Here is a 16,625-nt window from a genome sequence, read left to right on the forward strand (position 1 = left end):
TGCATGATGCATCACTTGAGACCAAATGTGCTACGTTTTGAAGAGACAGAGACTGGTGCTTATATGTAATGATGATTTTCAAGGTAAAATAAAATGAATCTGGGCCGGTTTACATTTCAGACAAAAAATAAGGCAAAAGACAACATAGAGTTAAAAATAATCTCTTTTTATTTTTCAGTGAAAGTGCAGTGGAAAAGTGGAAAAACATAGCAAACATTAAATCAAATTTAAATTATCCATGTCATAATGGCTATTTTTTGTAACTTTTGACTCTTTTGAAAATACAGGATCTATAAGTATACCCCGATGATAAATTCCCAGAGGCATGCAGATTTTTATTTATAAAGGGCAGCTTTTTCATGGATCCAGGATACTATGCATCCTGATAAAGTTCAAGCCTCTGCAAGTCACTACTAGTCTGGAACGCAGTTCAAAACCGTATCCTCAAACTAAGAAAATGTCAAACCAATTAGTGACAAGTTGGGAAGACAAAACCAAAACGTATTGTGTAATGCAGTTGAAAATAAAATGCAGAAATGCATTTACAGCAAATAGACTGCATCTCAAGTTGATGTCACTGTACACCAGGCAGAACTTGATCCAATTTACTGCATAAATAAGTATTTCCAAACAGGTTATACAGAGTTTACAAGTTTTATCAGGGTGCATAGTGTCCTGGATCCATGAAATAACTGGCCTAAAAAAAAAAAATAAGAATAAAAAATAAATCCTCTATGGGAATTTAACATGGGCGTTCCAATACGTATGACCTCTGTATTTTAAGGAAAACATTTATTTATTTACAATACATTATTCATTCACAAAGAAAATTGATGTCCTTAAAGGTGGAATATTTCCTTATTGTTTCATTTAAGGCATTAAGATCAATTTCCAAAAGATGATTTTATATTTAACTTTAAGCATGTGTTCCAATACTTTTGGAAGGCACTGTACATACCGGTAGTTCTACTGTATGTTCTGTCCTGTTTTCTGAGCTTGTTTATACTGTATTATAAAAGCCATTTGTATTACATGAATAAACACAGATTAAGTATTTGTGGAATTTGTGTGAAAGGAAATAGTTGTAATGTTAACAGAAAATGAACATAATGTGCTTGCTTTGAATCTGCCTTGGCGTTTTTGTTATAAAATGTATAGAGAATTATGTGGGGCAATCCATACGCTCTATTTGTGCTGATTAGTTGAAATATGCTATGCAAAATAGATGTTCATCTGTCAGTAGGCTAACTCTGTCCAGAGGTCACCATTACGCCTTTGGAGGAGCTTGATTAGCTGACAACCTCACTACTTTCCTGGTCAGCCTCTTTCTCTTGGGCACTTTTTTTCGCATCTGCTTTTTCAGATGGATAGGCACAAACACTGTGTACTGAGTCGTGCCTTAGCAAAACTAAATCACAAACTGCTTCTTTTAATTCCAACTATTTATTATATGGCTGTCAAGATAACTGATTCATTTAGATTAATTCTTTTGAGAACAAATAATTGATTAAAAAAGAAAAAAATCGATTAATCGATTACCTTTGACCCGGAGCCATTCTAGTCAGTAACCATTAGACTGTAAAATGGGGAGACGAGATGTGCTGCCTGGATCATTGATTGGAACATTTACTTAAAAAAAACGGTCTAATGGTGTGATAAACTGTTGATTAAGATAAGGTCCTCTGCAATGTCTGCAGTAAGGAATTTGCATATCACTGGAGTTCGTCAACTCTAAAGTACCACATCAATGCAAAAAAATAGTGTTGACATTGACATCAATGTTATAACTGTGGCCTGAAATGCCTTGTATGTTTAATTAAACAAAATGTTAATGTCACTAATGCTGATTATTCAATGATGCATTTGAATTGAAATATTTACGACAAGAAAAATATATGCGATTAATTTAGATTTAGATTTAGAGTACGTAATTAATTTGATTCTTTTTTTAATAGATTGACAGCCCTAATTTATTACAATACAAAGAGTGAATGTAAAAAAAGTACATTTAAGTAATAAAAAAGTAATGATATTGTATTTTTGTACTAAATTCTGTTTCCTGTGTGTTCCTCTGTGTCCTAAGCATACTTCTGTGTGCATGGTCTGACAGCAACAAGTCCATATTTAGATGCCACTCATACTCATACAGTATATATACACACACATCATGTGCATCATATATGATGTATCATATTCATAGATGAACTCTGGCATTACTGCAATGCTACAGCATGCTGGGGCAGAGTGGGAGAAAGAGAGTGAAAAAAAGAGAAGAGGAGTGACAACACACAAGTCAACCAGAACCAAAACCAGATCTGCTACTGTCTGAACAGGAGACAGGTGGAAGTACCTGTTTGAGGAGGAGCTCATGTGCTCGGATGCAGGGACACTGACGACCACACCATAAACCCTGGAAACAGGGGCTCAGTGAATTTAGAATGGAACGTGTACAGGTGGGTGAGTTTGTCAGAAGCAACGCTATAGAAGGACAGAGTACCGGACGGACAGTCCAGGTACACTCCTACTCTTTTGGAGTTGGAGGGGGCATGTATGGCAGTCTCTTGATCATTGTGGTAGGCAAAATATCGGTCGGCAGAGCACTCCAGACTCCAGGATTTGGGATTACGTCCTAGCATAAAATCGCGACCCCCCCCTTTCCTATTGATGCTTTTATAGGCCAAAGCTATACCAGCTCCTCCATCACTCCACTCAGCCTCCCAGTAGCAGCGTCCAGTCAGACCCTCTCTACACAACACCTGACACCACATATCAAATCTCTCTGGATGGTCTGGATACGGCAGCTCCTTACTCACACGTGTCACCTTTCTGTTCCCCTCAGAGAAATAGAGTTTTCTGTGTGCTGTGTTTGGGTCCAGTGTGAGCTCACAGGCATCTGCAGACAAGAGGAGAGGAGAGAACTTCAGAATATAGGGAGGGACTGCTGCTGCTCTCACACACACACCATGTTATATAAAACACACACACACACACACACACACACACACACACACAAGCACAAACACACAAGCACAAACACCCACTCCCACACCCATACACACACATTCTAGTATGTCATGCTATAACCTACTATCCTGGTAGTAAACCAGACCTTGGAATCTTTCAGATTAAGGGTCTGGCCACGAATAATGAAAATGGCCTAACTCGAGGGGCGGCACCAAGCATGTACTTGAAAATCTCACTGCATGCAGTTGACCTTTTGCTAAGTCCCGCCCATCGAACGTGTATAAGCCAATGGCAGTGCAGTAGCTCCGCACATGAAGATGAAGTCCTTCAACTTCACCTTACGGTTCCATAGAAATGCATTGGGAGCCATGATTTTTTTCCGGTTTTATAGGATTATATAATGATGTAAGTTGAAAAAGGACGACCAAATAAAATGTGTGGGATTAACGCAACGCCGATACAATAATGGCGTTCAATCTTGGTTATGCTTTTTTGTAATTATGTTAAATTAGATTAAATTCTCTCCTCCCAGCTGTCCCCTATTTTAAGCAAAGGGTTACTCCTTAGCAAACCATAATGAAACAGTGCTCCACCACATCTGTGGATTAATTTAAAGCAACACCATGTAAGTTTTGCTCTCGGGGTCCCCCTACAGTTGGGAAACGGTAATTTCTTATATATGTCGTAAAATCTGTGACGGTTACACCAGAAGCAAGTTAGACATAGCGTACAGTATAGGCTAGACTTGAGGCTGCACATTAAATATTAAATTATGTGGTAGCCATACTACGATACCAGTTATGTGATACATTTGTAAAACTAGGCTTTCAGCTCAGGTCTGTGCACGTTCTCGGTATTGGGATGATATTGTTGGTCAATTACTTATTTAAAAAAAAAAACGATTAGGCTACAATATTTATGAGCAATAGCGTAGCCTAATCTAGGGTGGTCATTTTTAGTGTCTTTATAACATAAAAAAAATTCGATGGTCACCAGATATTGTATTCTATGGTATTCACGTCCATAGTGGCATATATTTGCACGCCCAAAATGTTTGGAGAGGCAGAGCTCTTATAATATGATGACAGAATCTTACACGTGATAACTTTGTTTTTCAAGATAATTGTTTGGTCAGTAGCCTATAGGCGGTAGATTTACACGTTGAGCTACTGTATAACTAGCACACATAACCAGCTCCCGTGCAGTTTGGTTGGCAGCATGATGACACTAGAATCTAGTGACTAGATGACAGAGCTAGGATACACGTGCTTTTGTTGATAAGCCGATTTCTGCAGGAGGAGTTCTCACGTCTTGGGCAAACTCGGACTGCCTGCGTTGCGTGTGAAATGTAGGCTATAGCTATTCCAGGTAGCCTAGCCCATAGCATGCATTTCAGCATATCATCATATGAATATAATTTCATGGGTTTGATTTTTTTCAAACGCCAAAAGATCACGTAGCTCATGTTTATAAGGCATCAACTGTCTATTCAGCGCTCGCACAGAATTTGAGGAAGTGGTGGGGGAAGTGTGCCCTATATGCCGTAAAGCAGTCGAATTTTGTAGTTCTTTGGTTCATACCGGTTCGTACCCGAACCCCAAAAGGTTGAAAAACTCCATGGTGTTGCTTTAAGACACACAATCAACTCATTGTAAGCAAACAACAATGTTTATTGTTCTCAGTACTGCCAGCATTTTGCATAATATGATTGTCAATTATAGAAGACTCATAGATAGCAAATGTTAGCATAGTTGCCTCACCGCTGCTAACGTGCTAATATCGCCTCGTCAGAAAAGCTTGGGGCTGTGCAGTAGTGTAACATTTATTCACCATAGATTAAGTGAGGGATAATGGATGACACGCCGTTCGATTAAGTTAATGCGAGTATGAAAGTGGAACTTAATTCCACTTCACATTAGAGATTGTGTAAGTCCCAGCAGTTTTAAAATGTACTTAAATACTTGGCTAAAGGCGAAACAACTATGTGATCACTAATCTTTCTATAACATGGAATCTATATATTTTTGTATACTGCTTTGCTTCTTTTATGTTGTTTGTTGTTGTCGTTTATTGTCCTTTTATCCCCTTGCCTAGGGGACCACAGATGTAAATTAGCTGTATCTTTAACTCAGGTGCTGGGCTTGAACTGTGCATGGTGCCTGACAAAACAATGTTCTGTACATTGAAATTCTGATTTTTACTTTGAACATTACATTTAATCACATGCTACTGAAAGTATCTCTTCAAACACATCAAGAGAAAGAAAACAACCATATAAACTTACATTTCAGTAATTCTGGTCTCAATCTGATTTCTTCACAGTGGTCAGCCCTGTGACACATGAACACGAATGCACGCACGCACACACACACACACACACAAGCAATAAAGTAAAATCGAGTTAGAAATAAACTAATGAATCAGCAATAAATAGAGTGAAAAAGAATAGAGCAATAAACTAAGATAATCTGCCAGTTTGTTTTACCACAGCTTTAACAATAAAGCTTCTACTGTAATTTAAATGGGTGTGACCTCCCTACAGTTTACGCTCTGTACTCTGAACGCAACTTAAACCGTGCTTCCAAAATCATAAAATATCCCTCTCACCCAAACCACCACTTTTTCCTACTTCTCACCTATGAACGACGTTTCAGACCCAAAAGGACTGAAACCACATGTTGCAAAAACAGCTTCAAGCAACCCTACAGCAATTAATCTCCTGAAGACAACTAAACTGATTATTATTTTAATCGTTATGTATGTATCTATGTACACTATGTATGTGTGGGGCACATGTATTTGATACCATGCTAAAGTTGACTAAAATGAGGAATATAAAATTATCATTTAACAATTGATCTTAATGTCTTTATTAAAAAAATGAGTAAAAATCAAACCACTAAGGACACCAATTTGTTTTCCAGTTAGTCTATTAGCCTGTTTGATTTGCATTGAGCTCAATGAGCAGTTTACGCTCTGTACTCTGACAGGCTAACAGGCTAATAGGCTAAATGGAAAACACACCATGTCAATCTCTAGCTATGGTTAAGGGTATGTGATGATGTGGGGTTATTTTAATTCCAAAGGCCAAGGGAACTTTATCAGGATGCATAATATCCTGGAACCATGAAATAGCTGGCCTTTAAGAATAAAAACATATAAAAATCCTCCAGCTCCTATGGGAATTTAACACAGGGGTCAAATACTTACGCCCCCTAGCATTTAAGGAAGAACATTTATTTATGATACATTCTTCAATCACAAAGAAAATTGGTGTCCTTATCGGGTTGATTTTTACTATTTTTTTTAAATTAAAACATGATCAATTGTCAAATGATGATTTTATATTTCTCTTTTTAGTCAACTTTAGCATGGAATCAAATACATGTGCCCCACACTGTATGTACTGTATGTATGTATGTATGTATGTATGTATTATTATTATTACTATTATTATTATCAATACCAACTACCAACCACCAACATTGCTGTGTGGCAATAAAAGTATCTATCCATCCATCTATCTATCTATCTATCTATCTAAATTATTATACTGTGAAAGACTGCATTCTCTGCTTACTTCAGTGTCTCCAGTTTACAGGAAGGATCCTGCAATCTATCTAATAACAGCTTCAGTCCTGATTCTCCAGGAGAGTTGTAGCCCAGACCAGGCTCCTTTAGATGTGAGGGGTTTGAAGTGAGAACTGAAGCCAGGAAATCAGAATTTTTGTGAGAACCTAGGAAAGAGTGGCTAGGAAAGAGAGAGGGTGGGGAGAGGTCATAAAAGGGTGAATCCATCCTGACACACATGCAACATGTAGGCCCGTCACAACAATTGTGTTATCATCAAGTCGACAATACATTTTCCAAACCTCTGTGTTGCCTGACTGTTTACATATTTAGTTGTCTTGTCAACATAATTGGTTTCTGATTTGTGTTTAAAATAAAGCAAAGCATCATTTCTATTTGGCTGTCTCTGTGCATCATCTGTTAACTGTTAATTTAACATGGAACACTTATCACTAACATGGAGTACACAGGAATGTACAGCCAGCTAGTCTGTATAGGAAAATACAATGGACAGATCAGTAGAAGAACACTTAACTGAAACATCAAAGGTGCATATTTTCTTGGCACTACTCCCTTTAGTATTCTATGTGTAAAAAATATAATCTGATTATAGTTATAGCTATAAGTTATTCTCTTGGGAATCTTCAAATATCTCTCCAAGTTCTCTCCAAGTTCAACATTATTTTTTAATAACGTTATTTTTTCATTTTAGGAAAAGAAAAATATATAATCCAAGTGCAATTTTCTTTTGCTAGAGTACATACTGCAGTGCTTCAGCTCTATGGAGAGGATCCTTCAGTGTAGCAGATAACATCTTATGTCCAGGAGGATGGTTGCTCACATCCAGCTCTTTCACACAGGACAGGTTTGACATCAGGGCCAGAGCCAGACAAGCATATCCTTCACCTAAAATTCCACACTTACAGAGCCTTTGAGAGAGAGGTGGGAGGGAGAGAGAGAGAAAGAGAGAGAGAGAAAGAAAGAAAGAAAGAAAGAAAGAAGAGAGTCAAGAGAAACTGTATCCATCCTGAGAAGCAAGCCAAGCAAACCTCCAACATTCAGTATTCAAGATGAACCGAATTAGACTGAATGGTTTCAGGAATAAATTAATGTCTAGATAAGGATAATCACACATTTACATGAAAATCAGTATTTCCTAATACAAGGACACTAAACTGAAAGCGAATGCACGCGCCACTATCACGTCTGGTGTAGCTACTTCCATTGATTATAGTGATTATTAACTGCTGCAACATACGCGTCGTGAATGGGGTGCTTCAGTTGCGTGCCTGGTGTAGCTCCCCTGTAAGGCTTCTTTAATCACTGGATAGTATTGTCTATATCATTTTCCATATGTCTTCAAATGTCTTTCCATCTGGCATAATAGGTTTGATTACATACATTTAGCACAGGTCTAATCTGGGCTGAGAAAAAAGTAATATGGCATATAATATAAAAGTTGTGGTACTACTATACCTTCTTCCTCCTTTGACAGTTGTCAAGTTTTGTATCTTCCTAAGATACTCTATAGGTTTTTTACCTTGCCAAGTGAATTGGGGTGGATAATTCTATGAGAAGTGACTGGAACAAAATATCTCCATTCCATTTTGGTTTATCTGATTGTATGCTCAACAGGGTAATAGTTAATATTAGCAAGTGATGAGATCTCATTGGGGATCAATATCCCTATACTTCAGTGTATTCTGGTAACATTTTAGGTTAAATGTATCTTTAAATTGTCTGAGTGGTGTACAGTTCAGTGTGAGAGGCTGTTATTTCTGAATTTTAAGTTTGTATCCAGCATTTCTTTTTTGTTTTTTTAAAGATTCTCACAGACATGCTCTCTAGTAGGACACTACATTTCAGTGAAAGGCAGTGATATTTGACTGTTATGATGACATGGCTCTCTTAAACTATCAGGAAATAAATGACCATAAATAAATGTCAATCACCAACCTTAATATCTGCAGTTTGCAGTGGGGGCTTGACAGTCCTTTAGAAAGAAGCTGAACTCCAGAATCTCCTAGGTCATTGTCACTCAGGTCCAGCTCTATCAGGGAGTTTGGTGACTGTAGAACAGTTGCTACAATCTGACAGGATTTATCACTGAGTTCACAGCCAGCTAGTCTGTATAGGAAAATACAATTGACAGATCACTAGCAGATAACATGACTGTTAAACAACACTTGCTGAAACATCAGAGGTGCATGCACTCTAAAAAAATAAAAGGTGCTTATAATTCTGTGGATGGTTCCATGGAGAGTGAAAACCCTGTGTTGAACCATATTATATTAGGCAAAAGGTTGCCTTGATGGTTCTTTGAAGCTCTGAAAAAAGGTTCCTCTATGCCATGGCATCACTCTGAAGAGTTGGTGTTTCTTGGCACTATACTCCCTTCAGTACAGTTCAAATGAGACAGAGGAAGTGATATATTTTTTAATGTTGTTGCTATTTTCTGGATTCTGGCTAACGTGGGCTTGAGCTTCTTGTTACAGGTTTGGCATGCTCTTGACGGCATACTGTAGACGGCTTAGTGTCAAAGAAAACTTTTCTGAAAACTGACAAGTGTGCACAATGTTATTTTTGTAAACGGAGGGAAAGGAAATATTAGTTTATCAAAAAACCTGTGTATGTGTGAACGTAAACTTACTTTACATACAGAACTGCTGTTATTCAACTATGCCAAGGTAAACTCAGTTTTGCATGCTATCACCTCTTTAAGGACATATTTTTCTTACAAAGAGCTCCTACCGTACAGAACTACCACAAATGCCTACTGCAAATAAATAGTGCAAACATTTGTCTTTTTGTGGAATGTAATGATATCTGTGAAAAACAATATCCTTATAGGACAATAAAGACTCTATTTAATATTATCTATCTAACATTAATTGTTTTTTTTTAAATGGGAGACGCGTCAGGAAATGACTGCAGGTTTGGAACCTGGGGCTTCATTCACAAAATATTTTTGTAGGCTACACGGTTTTTGGTCTCAAAGTGTGGGTAGCCTACGCTCAAATCCATGGCAAAGTTCAGATTATAAAAAGTCTTTATGGAAAAGCACTTAGTTCCACATCAGGGTCCAACTTGGTGCATGACCAATGTATCAGTGATAATACTGATACATTGCAATCTGAGGTCCAAGAGTGATACATTTTCAGAAATGTCTTTCTTTTTAATCAATATCAGTAGAGGTTATACTTCCAAAAGACTATGTTGCTTAATGTGTCAAGGTTTGACTGAAACAGGAAATAAGAACTATACTTAGTGTATATTCAGACCGCTTTTTCAGTTTGAAGAAAATAATATGGCAAAGTTGTGAAGTCATGTCAAACAATCCCCTATGCTCAGACACTAAGGCCACGTTCAGACTGCAGACGAATCTGATTCAAATCTGATTCCTTCTCATATCCGATTTTTAGGGCTGACTGTTCACACTGCCTTTAGCAAGTGTCCAAATCGGATATGGCTCTGTTCAGACTGGGTCACATCAGTAACAGATCTGACAGGTTGCTGTAGCAACGAAAACAAACATTTTTGCCATCAGGAGGAAATACTTGCCAATTTGTTGTGATTAAACATAGAACAATACAACTAGGTGAGTGTTCATTGAATGCATGCATGCGTGTGTGCATTTGCGCGACAGAAACCGAAACTAATCGGTGGCAAGCTCCGCTTCAAACTGTTGGAAGGCTATGTAATTATTTAACGGCATTTAATAGAACAACGTGGATTATTGCAACTTCCATAGAAACAGAGCAGAGACTGTATAATGCACTATTTAGCATTGAGTATTGTTAAGTCACGTTTAATATAACATGGTCAAAAGACATAGCCGTAACGTTGGCCCACAACTCGAAATAGGTGGGCGGTGACGCGCGTAAAGCACGTAAAGTCACGCCACGGACAGTCAAATCCGACCTGAGTGTTTGGAGCTGTTCAGACTGAGACGCATCTGTCCATATCCGATACGAATGCGATATGAAACTACCTCCTGGATGTGGTTTGCAAAAATCAGATTTCATGTGACCTGTCACTGTTCAGACTTCAAAAGTGACATCCGACTCAAATCTGAATGGGCTAAAAATCGGATTTTGGCTGGCAGTCTGAACACAGCCCAAAACAGGTCTCTCGACCGGTGTTCTGCCACCTTCTCCATTTTTTCCTGTTGTCATGTGAAACCACAGGTCTCGGTAATCTGCTTGTGATTGGTCAGCTGTAAAAAGACAGCATGACGCATGTCGTTTTTCCGCTAGAAGTTGAATATTTCTCAACTTCTGAGCTGCAGAAAAAGATGGTTGCAGTCACGTTTAAAGAGAAGCCGACAACTTTTTTGAGAACACAGTCTACTCCATAGGATTATAATGTAAAACGGACGCTGGCAGCTGTGAAAAAGACACTTTGTCTGAACATACCCTTAATGAAGTGAGGTAACCTGGGCCTTACTGTCTCAAATCTGTTGAATTAAATTTGTGTCGAGATTCCGGAGCCGTATGTTTTTCGCTTAGTGGTGTAATGGCATGGTATGGCCACGTAGTGGCGATCTGAATAGTTTAGGTTCAAATGTATGACAACCTAGGAAGAACAATACAGGCGGAGGTCTGCGCTCTCTGAGTGCTTTTCTAGTTTATAAATGTATTTCACAGCACCGATAACAAGAACAGATATTCTTTGGCCTATCCAGTCCAGTTGTCTTTAAGTTAATGTTTCAGGGGTAGGCCTGCACAGTTGTACAGTTGGGCCTATAAAGGCTCTGGTCTAGAGCGCCCATTTTGCGGATGTAGACGGTTAAGTTTACTCCTCTTTCATTTCGGAATTATTCAAAAACATGTTAAATTTCATATACAGTATAAGTTGCACCTGACCATAAGTCGCAGGGCCAGCCAAACTATGAAAAAAAGTGTGACCTATAGTACGGAAAATACGGTATGATATTTCAAGCTCGGCACATTTGAATGCGAGCAGCAGTAACATCACTAACTGACAATCAGTTGACCAGGGGCTGATACCCACCATTGAAAGTCTGTGTCGCTTTGGATAAGCATCTGCTATACAGTATATCAATCAACTTAAACTTTAGCCAAATAGACCATGTAGATTTTTAAAATCTTAATTAAGATTAATAATTTATCATTAAACACTTTTTGTAATCTTCTTATATTCAAAGGTAATTCTATGAAAGCAGGAACGTATTTCCTTCACTTCCTGTTGGGCATTAATGTTGTGTTCATACAAAAGTTGTTTGTCTAGGGGAGCTACACACACACCTACTAAATTTGGTGTGTAGCTGAAACTATATACCAACTAGGAGACTCAGTGACAAATACAGCGTACCAAATTTCATTGCTTTTCACCCATGGAAACCACCACAAAACGTCCACAACACAAACTATAATAATCCTTACTGGGCTTCACACTCCTCCACTGCTCAGGCCCTAATAAATGCTCTAAGGTTATTCATTAGTTAATCCATCTCTGTTGGAAACTTACAGTGCCTTTCTGAAGCCCCTCACAGCTGGGATCAGTCTCCTCCGGCCCTCATCTGATGTGTTGTATTTAATCAGGTCAAACTCATCCAGCACCTCCTCAGACATCAGAAGCATCTGGGCCAGTGCTGAACAATGAGCAGGAGTCAACTCCTGGTTGAATTTCTTTGGTGATGACAAGTATATCTGAATTTCTTTGTGCATGGAATCATCATTCATTTCAAGTAAGCAGTGGAAAAGATTGACGCATCGTTCAGGAGAGAGACCTTCTCTGTTGAGCTTCTTTATGTACTGACATGTTTCCTTGATGCTGTTCGTGCTCTTGTGTGTGCAGTTCAGCAGATCTTGCAGAAGTATGTGATTTCTCTCCAGAGAAAGGCCCATAAGGAAGCGAAGGAAAAGATCCAGGTGTCCATTCTTGCTCTCCAAAGCCTTGTCAACCGCACACTTGAGTAGCACATGTAGATGATCCTCTGATTGTAAGCTCAGCCATGACAGAATAGATGATATCAGAGAAGGATTGGATTTCTGTCTCTCTTCTTCACTTACGAGGGATTTTAGTGCCGCAAAGTTCTCATTCACGTAAGAGTGAAACACAAACACAGCAGCCAGAAACTCCTGAATACTCAGATGCACAAAGCAGTAGACCTTCCTCTGGTTAAACATAGACTCTTCCTTGAAGATCTCAGTGCACATTCCAGAGTATACTGAGGCCTCACTGACATCAATGCCATTCTCTTGTAAGTCTTCCTCATAAAATAGCACATGTCCATGTTCCAAACCCTTAAACGCCAGTTCTGCCAGCCTCAGTACAATTTCTCGTTGAGATACCAGAGGATTCTCTTGATATGCTTCAGTTCCACTCTGATATTTCTGATCTTTCCTTGTGGTCTGTATGAGCAAGAAGTGTATGAACATCTCAGTCAGGGTTTTGGGGATTTCTGGAATGTTGTCCTGTTCCAGCATCTGCTGAAGTACAGTGGCTGCAATCCAACAGAAGACAGGAATGTGACACATGATGTGGAGACTCCTGGATGCCTTAATGTGTGAGATGATTCTGTTGGCCTGATCCTCATCACTGATTCTCTTCCTGAAGTACTCCTCCTTCTTTGGGTCAGTGAATCCTCGTACTTCTGTAAATTGGTCAATACACTGAGCAGGAATTTGATTGACGGCTGCTGGTCGTGAGGTTATCCAGATATGTGCAGAAGGGAAAAGAGTTCCCTGAATGAGGCTTGTCATCAGAGGATCCACTGATGATGCTTGCATTAAATCAGACATAATCATGTTCTGTTGGAAATTCAGAGGTAACCGACTCTCATCCAAACCATCAAAGATGAACACAACATGGCAGTCTATGTATGCTTTATCATCATTCAGCTCCTTCAACTCAGGATAGAAGTCAACCAGGAGCCTGTGAAAACTATACTCATCACCCCTGACTAAATTCAGATCACGGAAAGGAAGGGGAAACAAAAAGTCTATATCCTGGTTGGCTCTATCATCTGTCCAGTCAAGAATGAACTTCTGCACTGAGACCGTTTTTCCAATACCAGCAACACCTTTGGTCATAACAGTTTTGATGTGTTTATCCTGTCCAGGTAAGGGCTTGAATATGTCATTGCAGTCGATTGGTGTGTCCTGTGTGGTTTGAGATCTGGATGCTGACTGTACCTGCCAAACCTCATGCTCTTTATTCACACCTTCACTCTCTCCCTCTGTGATGTAGAGCTCTGTGTAAATATCATTGAGGAGTATCTCTGCTCCTGGTTTGATGATGCCTTCAGATATGTTCTCAAACCTCTTCTTCATACTGGCTTTATGGTTCTCTTTAACTCTCCTCAGGACCTCATTATCTGTTTGGCATAGAGAATATTATGTCAATTAATTTGAATACTCAACACTTTGATTCATTAGTCTTACAAAGCCCTTAATTTTCCATAAGCACATTATCTAAATTATACTCATTGATAAAACAAACCCTTTCATGCGCAACGTCCACATACGTGGACAGTAACTTTAACCCTTAGATGCATAAGTGGGGTCAAAAATGACCCCAGAGGTTGTTTTCTTGCAGTATCTTCTTAATTTTACATTTTTTTCATTTAACCTTCCATGTATTCCTCAAATATGTTGTCTTTGACATGAGGCCATTTGGATTTGTGTCTAATTGTTATATTTTTAAAGTAATTTCATGTTTTGTATCAGTACCACCGATCTGCATAGGTGGGGTCAAAAATGACCCCAAGCATTTTCTATGGAATTTCAAAAGTTAACCCTAGGATCTTTTGATTTTTATCAAGTGTGGCAGTAAGGTATACATTTACTGTTGATTATCACATCTCATGTCAGCAGTCTCACCATCCTGAAGGCTATTTGTACACAACAACATAAATCTAAGTATCATCATATAATGAGGCGGCCAAGCGTTCATAGCGACGTCGCTTTTTGATCCTTCAATGTCCACTCTTCCTATCATTGTGTAGCAGAATTCACCAAGCGATATTTACAGAGGGATTTGTTGATATAGCGTTCTTGGCCTGATTTGCATGACTTTTTATGCCTAAAAATAGGGCGAAAATCCATTTTTTAAGCCAATTGGCAGTATTTGCTGATTTACTGGATAACAATAGAAGATATTCATAATCACCTCTGTAAATGTTTTTTTATTTGATATATTAACACTACAAAAAAATAATTTTCAACCTGGCTTTTTCCAATGGTCAGATTCTTTGCATCAAAACATATATGCAAATTAGCGCATATTTAATTAGACATGACCTAATTAGCATATTTAAACATAAATACAGAAAACTTGCAATACGTTTTTTTCTCCTATTTATGTGAGTATTCAACTGGTAAAGTTTCATGAAGATATCTCAAAGTTAAAAATTTTACCCTATTCACCTATGTTGAGATCATTTTAGGATGTTTACCTTTTTTGCCTTTCTAAACGCTGTTTTGTAATAAAATGTTAATAGAAAGTGATACATCATATGTCCAACATGAAATAATAATTGTTTTGACAAATATATAATAAAAATCATCATCTTTAACCAAGATGAAAGACATTATTTGAGTTTACAGCAAAAAACGCATGCATTCTAATTGGGGTCATTTTTGACCCCACTCATGGAAGAGTGTAGGTATTGGTAGCCTATGCATCTAAGGGTTAACTCTGTTTTCTACTTATTTATCATGTTGATATACACCAATCCACTATAGGGCAGTTTTAGTAGGTCCTTGGCAATATATTAACAATATGTATCATCTTATATTTGGAATATTGACTGCTTGATGACATCATCAATTCAACATGAGTGACAGTAATGGCCATATGCTGAATGCTCCAGGCATATCTGTAAAAAGCTAGTACTCAAGAAGGCAAAATCATGTAAAAAAAAATATTATGCTGTACAGGAGAGTGTGTTGAACAACTCTATGTTTTCAGAAATTAAATCGGATGTAAAATGGAGTCTGTATGGAGTCTGTGTATGTGGACGTTGCGCAACAGAGGAGTTAAATGGCCAAAAATTAGATTTTGTAACTAAGACTTTTTTTTTTTTTTTTTTTTCAAATATGATTTTAATTGCTTTAAATTACAAAGAAACAAACATTTGGTAAACATATTTATAAATAATGACCTAATTTCATGTGGTAATGCCAAGGTGGTATGGTAATATGGGGGTAGTAGAGGGTTGGGTGGGTAGTAGAGGGGTGGGTATGAGAGTACTAGAGGTGTGGGTGGATTAGTAGTAGAGGGGTGGGTAGTATGGATGTAGTAGAGGGGTGGTTGGGTAGTGGTGGTAGTAGGGTAGTAGAGGGGTGGGTGAGGGTCGGTGAGCAATAATGGGGGTAGTAGAGGGGTTGGGCGGGTAGTATGGAGGTAGTAGAGAGGTGGGTGGGTAGTATGGGGGTAGTAGAGGGCTGGGTGGGTAGTATGGAGGAAGTAGAGGGCCATAGTTTCCACATTTTCTGTCATTACATTTTATCCTTTTTTACCCCTTTGTTGCGCACTGTCCACATACGTGGACAATAACATAACTTCTATATAAAAGCATATTTTTAAAAAATTCCAACTGATTTTCAATATTGGGCTCATATAGAGTACTAAAATCAATACTAAAAAAATCTAGACACTTTTTTTCATAATGCGTGCATGAAAGGGTTAACATTGTCCTAATTATTCTAATTGTTAGAATTTAATATACTAATATTTTATCTAATGTTCACCTGTTTGGTTGTGGCTGATGTTTCCACAGGTGATGGAGTCACTCAGTTCCTGTTCACCTTCTCCACCCATAGACTGGTCAGCCCTCAATACGCTACAAACACATAATATGGAGTCAGTGATCAGTGAATGGGTCTGAGTGACACTCTCTTAAAGTAGGCCCTACAAGCACATACTGTAAACATGGGATCAGTTACAACCCCAAATCAGAAATACTTGATGTTGTGTAAAATGTGAATAAAACAGAATGTGATCTACAGATCTTGAAAAAGGACACAGACAACATATCAAATGTTGAAAATACTCCACTACTGTGTGCACAAGTTGTTTGTCGGTAGAAGAATGTGCTCTTACCAGGCTCTGTACTGCTACTG

General features: G+C 38.3%; 1 protein-coding gene across 1 annotated transcript in view; it reads right to left on the bottom strand.

Annotated features, from left to right (window-relative positions):
• The window catches only part of LOC134076616 (NACHT, LRR and PYD domains-containing protein 12-like), a 70,756-nt gene extending 54,429 nt beyond the window's left edge, over positions 1–16,327 (bottom strand). Inside the window, exons 1-5 of the mRNA XM_062531757.1 lie at positions 16,254–16,327; positions 12,025–13,876; positions 8,491–8,661; positions 7,299–7,463; positions 6,545–6,715 (exon numbers count right to left, since the gene is read on the bottom strand). Of these exons, the coding sequence (XP_062387741.1) occupies positions 6,545–6,715; positions 7,299–7,463; positions 8,491–8,661; positions 12,025–13,876; positions 16,254–16,323 (2,429 nt within the window). The 5' untranslated portion in view covers positions 16,324–16,327. The remainder of the gene's footprint in view (positions 1–6,544; positions 6,716–7,298; positions 7,464–8,490; positions 8,662–12,024; positions 13,877–16,253) is intronic.
• Positions 16,328–16,625: the final 298 nt, after the last annotated feature.

The sequence above is a fragment of the Sardina pilchardus genome, chromosome 1, assembly GCF_963854185.1.
Source record: "Sardina pilchardus chromosome 1, fSarPil1.1, whole genome shotgun sequence".
In the NCBI taxonomy this organism is placed as follows: Eukaryota; Metazoa; Chordata; class Actinopteri; order Clupeiformes; family Clupeidae; genus Sardina; species Sardina pilchardus.